Source organism: Ailuropoda melanoleuca, chromosome X (assembly GCF_002007445.2).
Source record: "Ailuropoda melanoleuca isolate Jingjing chromosome X, ASM200744v2, whole genome shotgun sequence".
In the NCBI taxonomy this organism is placed as follows: Eukaryota; Metazoa; Chordata; class Mammalia; order Carnivora; family Ursidae; genus Ailuropoda; species Ailuropoda melanoleuca.
In genome coordinates, this window is record NC_048238.1 from 80,568,649 (window position 1) to 80,583,619 (window position 14,971).

The 14,971-nt window shown below is 34.3% G+C and overlaps 1 protein-coding gene across 6 annotated transcripts in view; it reads right to left on the minus strand.

Annotated features, from left to right (window-relative positions):
* LRCH2 (leucine rich repeats and calponin homology domain containing 2) overlaps positions 1 to 14,971 on the minus strand; it is a 110,869-nt gene that overhangs the window by 40,053 nt on the left and 55,845 nt on the right. For 3 of the 6 annotated variants that reach the window (XM_034649545.1, XM_034649543.1, XM_034649542.1), the window contains exons 7-13: positions 13,831 to 13,918; positions 13,414 to 13,525; positions 13,131 to 13,228; positions 12,975 to 13,033; positions 10,927 to 11,034; positions 6,412 to 6,489; positions 4,370 to 4,435 (exon numbers count right to left, since the gene is read on the minus strand). In XM_034649545.1, the coding sequence (XP_034505436.1) occupies positions 4,370 to 4,435; positions 6,412 to 6,489; positions 10,927 to 11,034; positions 12,975 to 13,033; positions 13,131 to 13,228; positions 13,414 to 13,525; positions 13,831 to 13,918 (609 nt within the window). The remainder of the gene's footprint in view (positions 1 to 4,369; positions 4,436 to 6,411; positions 6,490 to 10,926; positions 11,035 to 12,974; positions 13,034 to 13,130; positions 13,229 to 13,413; positions 13,526 to 13,830; positions 13,919 to 14,971) is intronic. The other 3 variants (XM_034649546.1, XM_002928786.4, XM_034649547.1) reach the window with 2 other exon arrangements.

Genomic DNA, 14,971 nt, shown 5'->3' on the forward strand with positions numbered 1-14,971 from the left:
AATAATCACTAATGTACGATAACAAAAAATTATAGCTAATAAGCCATAAATAGGAATTTTATTTTTTTTTTTAAAGATCTTATTTATTTATTCGACAGAGACAGAGACAGCCAGCGAGAGAGGGAACACAAGCAGGGGGAGTGGGAGAGGAAAAAGCAGGCTCATAGCAGAGGAGCCTGATGTGGGGCTCGATCCCATAACGCCGGGATCACGCCCTGAGCCGAAGGCAGACGCTCAACTGCTGTGCCACCCAGGCGCCCCATAAATAGGAATTTTAAAATAAAATTAAAAAGAGGAAAGATGGCTATAAAGAATAGATAAGACAAAAACACATAAGAAGATGGTAGATTTAAATCCATTAATATCAATAATTCCATTAAATATAAACAAAATTAACACCGCCATTAAAAGATTGTCAGATTAAATAAAAAAGGAAGGTGCTACCATATGCTAAAGACAAGAAACCCACTTTCTCCACAAAAACACAAGTAGGTTAAAAATAAAAGGATGGAGAAAGATGTATCTATCATGTTAACACTAATCAAAAGAAAGCTGAGATGACTACACAATATCAGAAAAGTAGACTTCAAAGAAGAGTACCAGAAATATAAAAAATGTCATTTCAAAATGACAAAGGTATAAATTCACCAAGAGGACACTACAGTCCTAAACATTTATGTATCTAACACAAGAGTATATGAATATATGAAGGAAAAATGATAGAACTTCAAAGACAAATCCCCAATTAGTCCTGGAGATTTCAATAGTCTTTTCTTAATAACTGAAAAAAACGACATTGTAGTGTGCTAAGGGGGTGGTGTGGCAGCGAAGACAAACTTTAAACAAATAAAGAAGTATATACTCAGAATGCCAAATGGTAAAAAAGTATAAATTTAGAATGTCAGAAGGTATTAAGTTCTTTGGAGAAAAATACAACAAGGTATGGGATAAAGGACAAAGAAGTGGGGGAGGCATGCTCTTTTATTTAAGTTGCCCATGGAACCCCTTGCTGATGAAGTGAAATTTGAGCAGAAACCTGACCCCAAGTGAATAAGCCATATGGTTATCTGGGGGGAAATCATGCCAGGCAGAGGCAAAGTCTTAAGGGAGCAGGAAATGCCTGGTGTATTGAGATTCAACAGGAGGCCACTATAGCTACAGAGGAACTAACCAACCAGGACCAGGAAGACGCAGGCAAGAGAGGAAGACAGGAGGGAGCCAAATAATGCAGAGGTTTGTAAGTCCTCAAAGGACTCTAGTTTTTATTTCGAATGAGATGGGAAGTATTAGAGAATTATGAAGAGTGACATGATCTGACTTACATTTCAAAAAATACCAATCTGATGCTTTTTTGAAAAACAGACTAAAGGAAAGCAAGGGCAGGAGACCTGTTGGGAGGCTATTTTAATAACTGAAGTTAAGAGATGGGTAGAGCCGAAATAAGTCAGTCAGAGAAAGACAAATACATGATTTCACTTGTATGTGAAATTTAAGAAACAAAACAGATGAACATAGGAGAAGGGAAGGAAAAATAAAACAAGAGGAACACAGAGAGGGAGGCAAACCATAAGAAACTGTTAATTACAGAGACCAAACTGAGGGTTGCTTGGGGGGGGGGGGATGGACTACTAGGGTGATGGGTATTAAGCACGGCACTTGTGATGAGCACTGCGTGTTGTACGGAAGTGATGAATCAATAAATTCTACTCCTGAAACCAATATTACACCATCTGTTAAGTAACTTGAATTTAAATAAAAACTTAGAAGAAAAAGAGAGTAAAAATAATAAAAATAAACAATAAAAATAAAATTTTTAAAAATTTTAAAAAGACATGGCAAGGGCTAGGGTGGTAGGCGTGGAGGTGGTAAGACGTCATCAGATTCGGGGTATATTTTGTAGGTAGAGTCAACAAGATTTGCTAATGGATTAGATACGGCATGTGAAAGAAAGTGACATGTTAAAGCTGACTGAGGTTTTTGATCTGAGCAACTCTAAGGATGAGTTGACATTTTCTGAAATGGGAAAAATACAGGAAAAACAAATTAAGAGGTACAAGTGATTAAGAGTGTGGTTTTGGAAAGTTAAGTTTCATATGCCTATTATATATCCAAGTGGAGGTGTTGAGTAGGCAACAGGTTATACAACTTTGTGGTGTATATATATGTACACACATGCACGTGCAAATATTCATGCACACAGACAGAAAAAGGGTCTAAAGGGAAAAATACCAAAATACTATGACTTATTATCTCTGGAGAGTGAGATAATAGGTGATATTTATTTGTTTGTTTATTTTTTTATTTGTGTTTGCTAAGTTTTACAATTTTTCAACAATAAAGCTACATTAATCTTATAATCAGTAAAAATCTTTTTTAATTTTGTTTTTAGAGAAAAAATAGAGTGATTGTTTTGAAAATGAGAAAAGTAGAAGTAATAGTTATATGACAGAGAGGCCACGATTAGATATCACACTTTTGAGGTTTGGGCAATTAGGTCTTTCTCAAGAGAATATTAGGAACCTGGGGAAGAAGCTCAAGATGGGAATGAAAGGAAGTGAGGGGTGGAAAGTAGTAACACAAACTTTAAGGAGAGCAAATATATAAGATAACAGAATCAGTATTCAAAAAGGGAGGGAGTGGGTTATATCCAATTAATGAAATTTGAGTAGAGGAATGTTTGTAGACTTGAGTATAAAAAGTCATCCTTACACTTGAACTGAATTCTGAAAGCCTAAGTGAAAAAAAAAGAAGAAAGGGCAATCCCAGTAGAGAAACCAGGATTTCAAACACAGAGATGTGAAACCATGATAGAATAAAGAAAAAAAGTACTGTTCCTAACAGCAAAAGGTGCCAGTGGAAGAGTGCATGATAAGGTTTAAGGGAGGCAGAAACTCACTTCAATCTTACAGGTGAAACTAAGCATTTTCAGCTTTATCCTGAAGTGATAAAGAACCAGTAGAAGATAATAAATGGCAGTCACATGGTTAGACGGTTTTAGAACCATCATTCATATCAGTGCAGAAGACAAACTTAAAGGTAGACAAAAGTGAAGAATGGAGATATGTCTGGGGACTGTTGCAGTAATCCAGGAGAAAAAGAATGGGACCTAAACCAACACGACTGTGCTAAGAATGGAGAAGTTGATAGAGATGCAAGTAATGTTAAGAAGCTATAATTTTCCGGGCACCCAGGCAGCTTAGTCAGTTAAGCTTTTGCCTTCAGTTCGTCATGATCTCAGGCTTTCTGCTCCGTGGGAAGTCTGCTTCTCCCTCTCACTCTCCCTCTGTGCACGCTCTCTCTTTCTCTCAAATAAACAAATAAAATCTTTTTTAAAAATTAAAACAAAAATAAAAAAGAAGCTATAATTTTCTGTGACTGACTAGATTGGGAGGGGTACATAAGAGAGAGAAGTTTCCAATGATTTCAAAGTTGCTGACTTAGGTGACTGCACATTCACTCAGGCAAACTATACAGGAGAAGAAATAAATTTGGGAAAAAAAGTTCAGTTTAGACTGTGAGGTATCCAGGAAAAGATATCAGTGGGATGTGTAAATCTCAAGGAAGCAAAATGTTCTTGTTACCATATGTTAAGACTTGGGGTTCTGGAACCAGACAACCTGGGCTTGAATCTTCACTGTACCACTTATTAGCTGCGTGACAAATTATGGTAATTTCTGAGCCTCGGTTTTCTCCCTTACAAAATGGGGTACCAACAGTAACAACTGTATAGAGTTATTATGAGGATTAAATGAGATAAGACCCACTCACAACAGTTTGCATAAAACAAGCATTCAAGAAATGTTAATTCTCTCTGTGTATACATCTATACCCACCCTACCCCCAGCCTTGCACCTTTACACTCTTGCAGGAATGACACAGGAAGTAAACCTGATGCAAATTTTCAAACTGCCAAAAAGATAAATAGAAACTTTCAAGGTCTTCTAGTTCTCTGGAATTCATATATATTAACTTAGACCCTGTATTCATATAGAAGAATTTAGAAAAACCCAATTGAAATGAAATAAAAAAGTGAATGACAACAGAGAACGAACACAATATTGAAGAAACATTATTCCCAGCAGTAATGGTGATACAATAAATGGTTTGCTGAATTAATAAATAAATAAATGCTTCTTAATTACAACAAAATGCAGGTATGAGCACAAAAAGAGATCAAATCAGCATTTTTGAATTTGTTTATATCAAAAGTGAATTTAACTGGTGCTAGAACACATTTCTTCATTAAATTATCTAGTTACATTAAATCTATACCATTTATTCAATTAAAGCCCACATATGGGAACATCACTGTTAGAGAATCAAGTTTCATTATAAAATATTAAATATAAGGACTAAAATATTTTTATACCTCTTTTCGCATTCCATAGTTTGTTTTGGCTTGTTTCTTGGGACAAAAGTTGAATGATTAAGAATCCTAGAAGTAAATCAATACATTAATTCCAAAATACATTAAAGGGAAAAGTGTTTACACATGATACAAAAGATCTCCATAATAAACTGCATCTGGTCCATGAAGATCTCTGCTAGAAAACAATGTTTACATATTATTTAGATCTAATGCCCATGGCTATTATAAAGGAATGAAGCTCATCAACTCTTCCACGCATCTTCTTTCATAAACCTTTTCTCGAGGCCTGGATTATCTTCTAACCATGCTATTGCCCTGTGTATATCTAACTTTTGGCTGAGACAGAAAATAAACAGATGCAGATTGTTCAGGTGCCAGCATGAGTGATTTCATTTTCCCAGCACAGCAAATGACACGAGTTATGCTGATGTAACTGATGACCATTTTGCCAAAAGCCAAATAACAAATCTTAATTCTAAATGTAAAGCCATGTTAAAGTTCAATTCTTTTAAAAAAAAAGCTCACATTTATTAAACTTTTAATACCCAAATGAAATGGTATTTGAAGAAAACAAAAAAGAAAAAGAACGATAAACCATCATGAGAGAACTACTTGTCCATAATTTTATAGAATTCTAAGTATTAGCCTCTAAGTCAAAAGTAATGAATTAATTAATAACTTTCTTTCACATAAGTCACTAACATATTTAAGAGTTCTATTAAACTTTTAATACCCAAATGAAATGGTATTTGAAGAAAACAAAAAAGAACGATAAACCATCATGAGAGAACTACTTGTCCATAATTTTATAGAATTCTAAGAATTAATCTCTAAGTCAAAAAGAAATGAATAACTTTCTTTAACATAAGTCACTAATATATTTAACAGTTCTTAATATTTGTCTATTTACTATAGATTTAAATGTAACTTACTTCTCAATTTTAAAGTTTAGTCTTACAAGGAATAAAATATGTCTTTTATTCAAAAACCTTTGGATGTCAACTATCATAACATAGAGGAAAAATAATTTAAAATTAAAACTACATATTTACTACTAAAAGATATCATAAGCTAAAGATAAGCTGGTAATTACAGAAAGATGGTTAACCTAAAGAAACCAATTTCCATTACCCCGGTTTCCTCACTAGCTTGGATGGATTAAAGCCTCCCTTAGGAGAATATCATAGTGAGGAGCAAAGGACAAGTATCACAGGCAAAGCAGCGTGGCTTTGCACCAAACAATTTTGAGATTAATGACACCTTTACTCTTCTTAGTATGGACATATACTAAAATTGCACTTAATCCCGAAATGCAAAAGAACAAAGGTAAAAAATATCTAAGACTATTAGGAAGAAATACATCTTTAAAGAGTGATTTAAAAAAAGGAGACGTTGGGGCTCTTGGGTGGCACAGTCCTTAAGCGTCTGCCTTCGGCTCAGGGCGTGATCCCGGCATTCTGGGATCTAGCCCCACGTTAGGCTCCTCCACTGGGAGCCTGCTTTTTCCTCTCCCACTCCCCCTGCTTGTCTCTCTCTCACTGGCTGTCTCTGTGTCAAATAAATAAATAAAATCTTTAAAAAAAAAAAGAGAGAGAGAGAGATGTAACCGTGAGAACTGTCCTGAGGGGTGAATGTCAGAATTATTAACAGTGGGAGGTGAAGGGATCAAACTACAATGCCCTCACTACAGTAAATTCTGAATTCTCCTCAAACCACACTTACTAACATTGTGATTACTGATATGTATGAATCATAATGGAGCAGAAAGAAAAACAAAGTTGAGATCCACTTACCTATAAAATGTATTTTATATACTTGAGAATTCCCCTATGTAAAAGTTTGTTTGTACAAGGATATTTAATGTTTTACTCTGTGATACTCAGAGTCAAAATAAACATCTACTTTATCTAAATATCTATTCTAGATTATTAACACATTTCCCTAACCCAGTTACTAGTACTGTATTTTAAGTAAATGACTACAAAATTCAGCTGCACCAACCTGGCCCCTTAATACTTAAGGCTTCCACAAACTCTAGATACCTTGATGCATGTCCTGCTGCTCTGGTCCTCTGGAAGAATTTTTCACTGAATGATGCTCTATAACACAAAGGCCTCCATCTGTATTCACATTTCCCGTACATCAACCAAACCAAAAGATGGGAGAAGTAAGACGTTTTGGGAGAGGACAGGGAAGTCATTAGTAAGGCAAGCAGAAAAGAAAGAATGGATAGATTTCAAGGGTTGAAAGAACCACCTCATTAGTTATAACAAGTTAGAGGTTAACATGATGCTCCTCAAACTGGAATATTCATATATATGATCAGAAAAAAAAAATCACATGAAATAGGTTATGTATATAAATTTCTATAATTCTAAATCAAAATAATAAACTTCCCAAAATGTGATTTTCCTTTCCATGATCCTTAATTATACTTCAATATAACTTTTCAAAATTACTTTTTTATTTAGCCATATTACATAGTACTAAGAAGCACATTTTTTGTCAATAAGTGAAAACTCTCAGGACACACTTAACAGCAAATAAAATAATTATTAAAAAGAAATACATATTAGAAAATACTACACAAGTTAGCAGGAATGAACATGCAATGGGAACCAGTCAACTTAAGCTATTCATTGCAAAAGCCCACGTATCCCACGTATATCGTAATCCTTTCTTTATGATAACCACACAAATTTTAAGAAGCCAGCTAAACATCAACTTATTGAGCCAAATAATAAGAATATCTGTATAAGAAAACAAACAGGGGGCACCTGGGTGGCTCAGTCAGTTAAGTGTCCAACTCTTGATTTCAGCTCCAGTCATGATCTCAGGGTCATGAGATTGAGCCCCATGTCAGGCTCCACGCTCAGCGCAGAGTCTGCTGGAGACTATCTCTCTCTCCCTATCCCCCTGTCCCTCCCCCCCAAAATAAATAAACTCTTTAAAAAAAAGAGAAAGAACAGTAGTTATTTCCTAATAATTAGGTAAGAGGGTCGGTGGAAATTTGAAAAATTAGCTAAATAATTTAGAATAGAACATTAAGATAATTTTTTAAGATAATTTTTTAAAATTTCCCAAATTACAGTGAAGATTAAAAACTTACAGAATAGCTATTTTAATATAGGGAGCTTCACTGATTCAGAGGGACTTAATACACTCAAATTCAAGTAGAAATAATCCAGTACTTTAACAAGGGGGGGTAAAGATTAGCTTCTAAAAACTCAACAATAAACTCTCAAAACAAAGTAGCTTAATCTATGCATCTCAGACAAAGAGGGAGCAGTCTTCTAAAAACTGGCCTTCAGACTCTGAACACTTGTGAGTTATCTACCTGATAGTTTATTTCATCTCCTTTCCCACCCCTTTTCACTATTAATTCTGTGCAATACCCTCTTGTTATTTTCCTAGAGTAGTTTCATCCACCAAGTACCAGTATAAACTTGCTTAAAGAATAAGACACTTTTAAGAATAGTATGAACTAAACAACTGGCAAAACTGCTTTAAGAAAATCATCACTGAACTCAATCCAAGCAGTTTTTTAATTGTCTCTAATTTGGGAGTACATGCATTGCTTCTTTCAGCTGAGAGCTAACACTACATTTACCTTCAACTAGCAGCTAGCTAAAGAACAGTTAAGTAACATACAGTCAGAGCAGGAGTTCTAGGTGGTACTTTCTGTTATGCAAAGGTAATCTTACTCCACATAAATCATTTTAAATCAAGACAAACAACAAGCAAAAACATTACAATGACTGTGTTAAAACCTAAAATGAAATGTTATAACTCCTGGTTGACTTACAATTTTATTTTATCTTATTTTATTTTAAGATTTTATTGATTTATTACTTAGAGAGAGAGAGAAAATGCACATAAGCAGGGGCAGGGGCAAAGGGACAGGGAGAAAGAATCTCAAGCAGACTCCACCCTGAGCATGGAGCCTGACACAGGGCTCAGTCTCACGACCCTGAGATCACAACCTGAGCCGAAATCAAGAATCAGGCACTTAACCAAATGAGCCACACAGGCATCCCTGACTTGCAATTTTAAATAGCATTTCAAATTCTTCATTAATAAAGTTGGAATCTAAAACACAATACAGTGTGAAAGAGAAAATCTGTAACCAGAAAAGGTACAATTAACATCAAATCCTCTAAGGGATGGATATAACTTTACAGAAGATTACTTTCGATTTTTTTGGACTCACTCAAATCAAGTACTGTGCAACAGCAAACAAAAATTTTAATTATCTACATCTACGAGATGTGAGCAACAGCAATATACTTTAGAAGAAGGGAAGAGATTATTTAGTGGAGAAAATACTAGATTCAGCATACAGAAAATTCTGAGACCAGTTTAAGTTCAGCCATTAACAGAACAGAACTGGCCAAGGATCTAATTTAAATTGTCTATAAATTATAGATTTTAAAAGTAAAATGTGCTCCTTACATTATGACCAGATATCATAAATATTTTAAGGCCTTCCAAAATAAGTCATAATTATTATGCTAATGTCACTGCATATTAATATTTATCTTAAAAGATCTATATTCATATGTGCTAACATCTGGAAAGGCTGATGAAGAGAAACATCAGAGAGAAATTACTTTTGCATACATCTAAAAAAATAAGTTATTTAGAAAGAACATAACTAAATAAATGGTTGCTATTAGCTTTTAATTTGTTAAACTCATCTTAAAGCAATCAATTAACTAATAACAGTATTACTGAGTACCTACCATGTACAAGGCACAGTGCTAGGCGCTATTTTGTACAGATTACAAAACTATCACAAAAATCAAACCTATGAAACATCATTTGATGCTGTTTCTAAGCTAAAAAGAATAATTCAAGTTATAGGAATAGATGAAAAATAGAAAACTGAAAAATATAGAAATATATGACATTGTTAAAATCTAAAATTATACACTCACATATTATTCTTAACATAATCAGAGAAATAAAAATTGCTGTGGGTTCTTTTAAAATCAGTATCCTCTGCCCATAATGATAAATACAATTATTTCACCTTTGGGTAGAAGAGACAGAAACTCAACTATTTTTTAAGCTACACAGAGCAGGTGGTGGCTTGCTTCATCGAACCTCTTAAACCATGGGGGCGACCAATACTTTGATTATATTGGAGGAAGAAAAACATACATAACTCACAAGTAGCCAATACTAAAAAAGGCCCATTAGAAATGAATCATAGGAAAAGATAAGAAAATAAATTTCAAAGAAAAGGGTGAAAGAAAGTTATGGTAGAAAAACAACATGAACTGGGAATGTGGATACATTAGATATAGAAGGGATAAAGAGGAGTGATATTTTCTAGTATGGTTTTTAATTCTATAAATGTAGTAGCTGTACAAAAAAGGATATTTAGTAATTATTTTTAAAAAAATAGTGGCCCTGGGGCGCCTGGGTGGCACAGCGGTTAAGCGTCTGCCTTCAGCTCAGGGCGTGATCCTGGCGTTATGGGATCGAGCCCCACATCAAGGCTCCTCCGCTATGAGCCTGCTCCTTCCTCTCCCACTCCCCCTGCTTGTGTTCCCTCTCTCGCTGGCTGTCTCTATCTCTGTCAAATAAATAAATAAAATCTTTAAAAAAAAAAAACTGTTCCTAAAAAAAATAAAATAAAATAAAAAAAATAGTGGCCCTTAAAAGCAGACATTTGCAATTTGATAAGTTTCAATAGTAATTATTTTTCAAAGCATATCTAGGAGCAAATGCCACTGTACTTAAATTTTAAACGTTCCAAAACATGTTCATGCGACCCACAAACATTTATTGTTTTGGTTAAGAGAAGTAAAATACTTGTTAGCTACCCATGTTAACGTACCAAAATTATTCTTTTAATTTTCTCAAAACAAAAAAACACTCAAATATTCTTTATTATTTCAAAACTATAAATGCAGTACTCTCAGTACATGAAGATGGAATAACAGCTGACGCTCAGCAGCACAGAGATCTTCTCCTGTATCAAAAATGGACTTGCACTGATTTTATACTCATTCATACATCTTCCTTATTGCCAATGGCATGTATTTGGAAAAAGCCTAGCCAGAGGGAGAAATAGTCATTGACCAAGGAACAGTCCAAAGTGAACCTGTGACCTTCAATTCATGCTGATTTAATCAACCATTATAAAATCCCACTCAATTCTAAGGAGTTTACACATATCCCAAGTAATCTGGAATCTGATAAAAAGTGTACTACATACACAAACATGTACTTGGGGGGGAACCACTTACAATGTATCTAATGCTATTGTGAGCTAAAATGAATATCAACAAATCAGTTATTATTACTTCGTGCACAGGAATAAAAAAGAGACACCTACACAACATCTAAATAAAATGACTATGTGAGTGTAAGTACATAATTTTACACGTCTCTCCTAATTATTTCCTATTGTCTTTTAGTAGTTAGTCCCTTGACATAGACCTTAAGATGGTCCTATTGTTTACTGGAAACTTCATTTGATAATCTTTGAATAATCATTTAATGATTATAAAATCTGCCTATTTAAATCTCATTACTGAAAAAAATACCTGTTCTTCTGCTCTTGCTGCAATAACTGAGCGGCTATTTTCCTCAAATCAGTTACTTCCTTCAAATCATCATCCTCTTCCTCTGCAAGTAACTGTTCTTTCCCAAGTCTGAAAGGTGACACAAACACGGTTATCCAAAATGTACGGCAGATGATATTTTATGCCAGCTTCCAGAAATAGAAACCATTTATTCATTTCTAATATCATTGTGAAAAGCTAAAATCCTAATGTCCTTGTATTTAAAATATTAAAATAAGAAATAAGGAATATTTAAGGACTATAAAAACATATCTTCTACTCAATAGGAAATGTACCATACTGGTGATAATAATATCATTAATGGCTAACAAAGTAAACTGTATTATCATTTTGTAATTTCTGAAATGTGTAATTTAACAATGCATACTCCCCAGTCTTGAGTGTAATAAGAACTGCAAAGCTCTAATACGTCTGTCTTTATAAATATTTAATATTACGAAAATTTTATTAAACCACCCTACTTTTATCAGTTTATTCATCATGATGTTCAAAATCTCCATGTAAAATGTTTTAGTAAAAGAAATGGAAAATAGGTCCAAGTAAGATTGGCAAATTTGCAGGAAAATGCTCATTAAAATATGTAATTTTTACTCATTCAAAGAGAACAAAGGAATTTTTAAATAAGTTGTTCTGCAAACACTAGTAATTTTATCCCAAAGGTATTTCATTTAAAACACAGTATCAAATCCTAAGATTTTGTACCTTGACCATATCTTGTATACCACTGTGACACTCAAGTTAATGGAACTATCTTCATGAGATGTAAGAGAAAAATGAAACATAAAGAGTCCAAGACAAAGCAATGTACCACCTTATGGGGCACCAGAGATGACTAATTCATGACTGATTAAAAAGTTACCAATGAGGTCATTGGAGGAAGCACAATGTAGAGAAAAGAGAAAAGCTCAGGGATCAGAGAGAGTTAGGTTTACACCCTAGGTTCTAGTGGATACTATTTAAGTGGTTCTAGGCAAGAGACTTTATATAGTCTCCAAGCTTCCCTTTCCTCATCTGTAAAAACAGGAACAGTACCAACCCTGTAGGATTTAGTGAAGATTAAATAAGAAACATGAGGGGCACCCGGCTGGCTCAGCTGGAAGAGCATATGACTCTTGATTGTGCAGTCATGAGTTCGAGCCCCATGTTGGGTGTAGAAACTACTTAAATAAATAAAACTTAAAAAAAAAAATCTTTGGGGCACCTGGCTGGCTCAGTTGGAAAAGCATGCTACTCTTGAACTCGGGGTCATGAGTTTGAGCCCCATGATGGGTGTAGAGACCGCTAAAAAAAAAATTTGAAACTGTAAAAAAATTTTTTAAAAATAAAAATAAATAAGAAACATGGGAAATCACATAGCACAGATCTTAGTACATGGTAGGTATTCAACAAATGTTCCTTCCTTCCTTCCTTCCTTCCTTTCTTCCTTCCTTCCTTCCTTCCTTCAGCTACGAAGCAACTTTATGGAGTGACTGAACACGTCAAGTCATATTCCATTATTTCGTAAGATAAATGATATAGAAAAGATCAAAGTGAAATGATTTAAATAAAATACAGAGGTAAATACCCTTAAAATTACTATAACCAATCTGATGAAATGGAAAGTGTATTAGACCAAGAGTTTTGGAACACCTGAGTCCAGACACTTGAAACTCCAGGTCTGTTTCCTTATTGGCCAAATGATGCACAAAATCATCTGTTTTAAGGAAATGCTAAAGAGATCAAATGAAGCAATGTATGCGAAAGTACAGTCCTCCTCGATAATGATAATAGGAGAATTATACTTCTGGGAGGTGGGGAAAATGTATATAACATTCAGCTTAATTGCTTACTCTAATTTTCAGTTTACTTGAGGAATGCAGGCAAATGAAGTACTTACAAATTAACTTTTGAAACGTAACAGGTAAATGAACCAAAATTCTATTTTTTCAAAGTACTCTTTCAAGTAGGAATACCTAACAAATATTTCATGTATAAGTAACATTTCAATTCAAGAATTCCTGTGCGCTTACCTTTTTTCATCTCCCAATTCTTCATTTTTCTGAGATTTCTCAGGACCTTTTTCTTTCCCCTTATATAAAAGAAAGTTATAATTTTAAATCTGCATGGTGTACTTTTGTGAGGTCAAAGAAAATATGTTATTAGTATTTGTTCAAAGTTTTCTTTACCTTAAGGAAAGAGACATATGACCCAATATGTGCATCTCCTTGTTCAGGAACTGCTACATCTTCTGTGTTGGGGTCAATAAAATCATACACCTCTTGGTCTAAGTATAGATTAATATTTGTTAGAAAACATAAATAGTAAACAGTGTGTTTTCATACTGTATCGTTTAGAAAAAGTTGATTTTCTCAATAAAAGAATTGGCCGAAGATACTATAATTTTTCAAAATGCATTTTTAATAAGGACAATATACATGAAATAAAAATAGCAGACACCATATGAATTACCTTTCTGAGAATCAGGTTTACTTCCTATTGTGTGACTGTCATTTCTTGATGTCTGCTCTCTATTTGATTCTGAGACTTGAGAGTGAAGGCTGATTGTGTCATCATCTGATGGCTGAAAGAAATAAGCACAAAGTACAAATGAGGCATTTTAAACATAGAATAGGATTAAGATGCCTTAATTTCACATAGGACACGTAGAATATCTGCTTTACATCTCCAGTTCTCAAACCAAAAATTAATGTTAAGTTACTGCTCTGCTTCTAAAAATGTGATGTCCTTTTTTTCATTTGAAGTCATAAAATGTAATAATGATCATACTTTTTAAGCAAAATATATCAAGTGTGTGCAAGTGTCTACCTATTTCAAAACTCTAACAAAATTTTTAAATAAAATAGATCAGCAATAGGAAAGACTCACTTCCGTTGTAGATAATCGTTTCTCTCCATTATCACTTCCAATTCCAGAGTCAGGGCCATGATTTTTATTTGGATAAAAGTCTTCCATACTATGGAAATAGAAATTCTAAGGGCAATTAGGGTTTTCTTCTTAAATAAATACAGACTTGACCTAGAATTTCCCTAGATAATACAGAATGCATTCTCTTGATGTCTAAAATCCTTAAGGACGTGAAGGGAAAATATCAGAAATCTTCCTATAAAATGTTTTATTCATAGCCCTCATGTAATATTTTCCCTGACGTGCTCTGTTGTAAAGTGTCAATTGTTCGGGCACCTGGGTGGCTCAGTCAGTTAAGTGTCCAACTCTTGGTTTCAGCTCAAGTCATGATCTCAGGGTTGTGGGATCCAGCCCTGCATCAGGTTCCACGCTCAGCAGGAAGTCTGCTTGAGATTCCTTCTCCCTCTCCCTCCTCCCCTCTCTGCTCCTTCCCCCACCCAGCTCGTGTATGCGCGCACAGGCCTACGCACACACACACACTCTCACTCGAAAAAAATAAATAAAATCTTTAAAGTGTCAATTGTTAACTAACCTATTACTTCTCCTGAGAGATTCAGAAAAGCAGAGAGTCTACTAGAAAATGACCTTAATGAAAGACCTTTCTATTTTTCTGGTTTAACAAATTTCACCATAGAATGTTGAAATATTTTTTTACTTCAATTCAAGGTTTCTTCATTAGCTCTAAAAATATGCTTTAGCTTTATAAATAATGCCCATCCAAAAATTAAGAGAAAAGGCAAAAAAAAAAAAAAAAAAAGTCAGCAAAGCAGTGAATAAGCAATTGTTTTGGTATGAGGATAGAGCTGTCCTTGCAAATTTCTGAATTACGCAACAGTATGCCACCCAGGTTGCAAAGTTATTTTTCACTTTACTTTGCAAACTTACATACATGCAAATTCGCATACACTCTATACAGACCATTTTTTATCTGCCAGGAATTAGGCTAAGTGCTTTAAAGATGATACTTCATACATGCCTTGTTTAAATTCTAGCAGGTTGGTGTTTTCTCGTTTTTCAGGTGAGGAAAGAGAGGCCAGAACAGATTAAACAAGTTACTCAATGACCCACAACTTACAAATGGCAGTTTAAATTTGATCTCAAG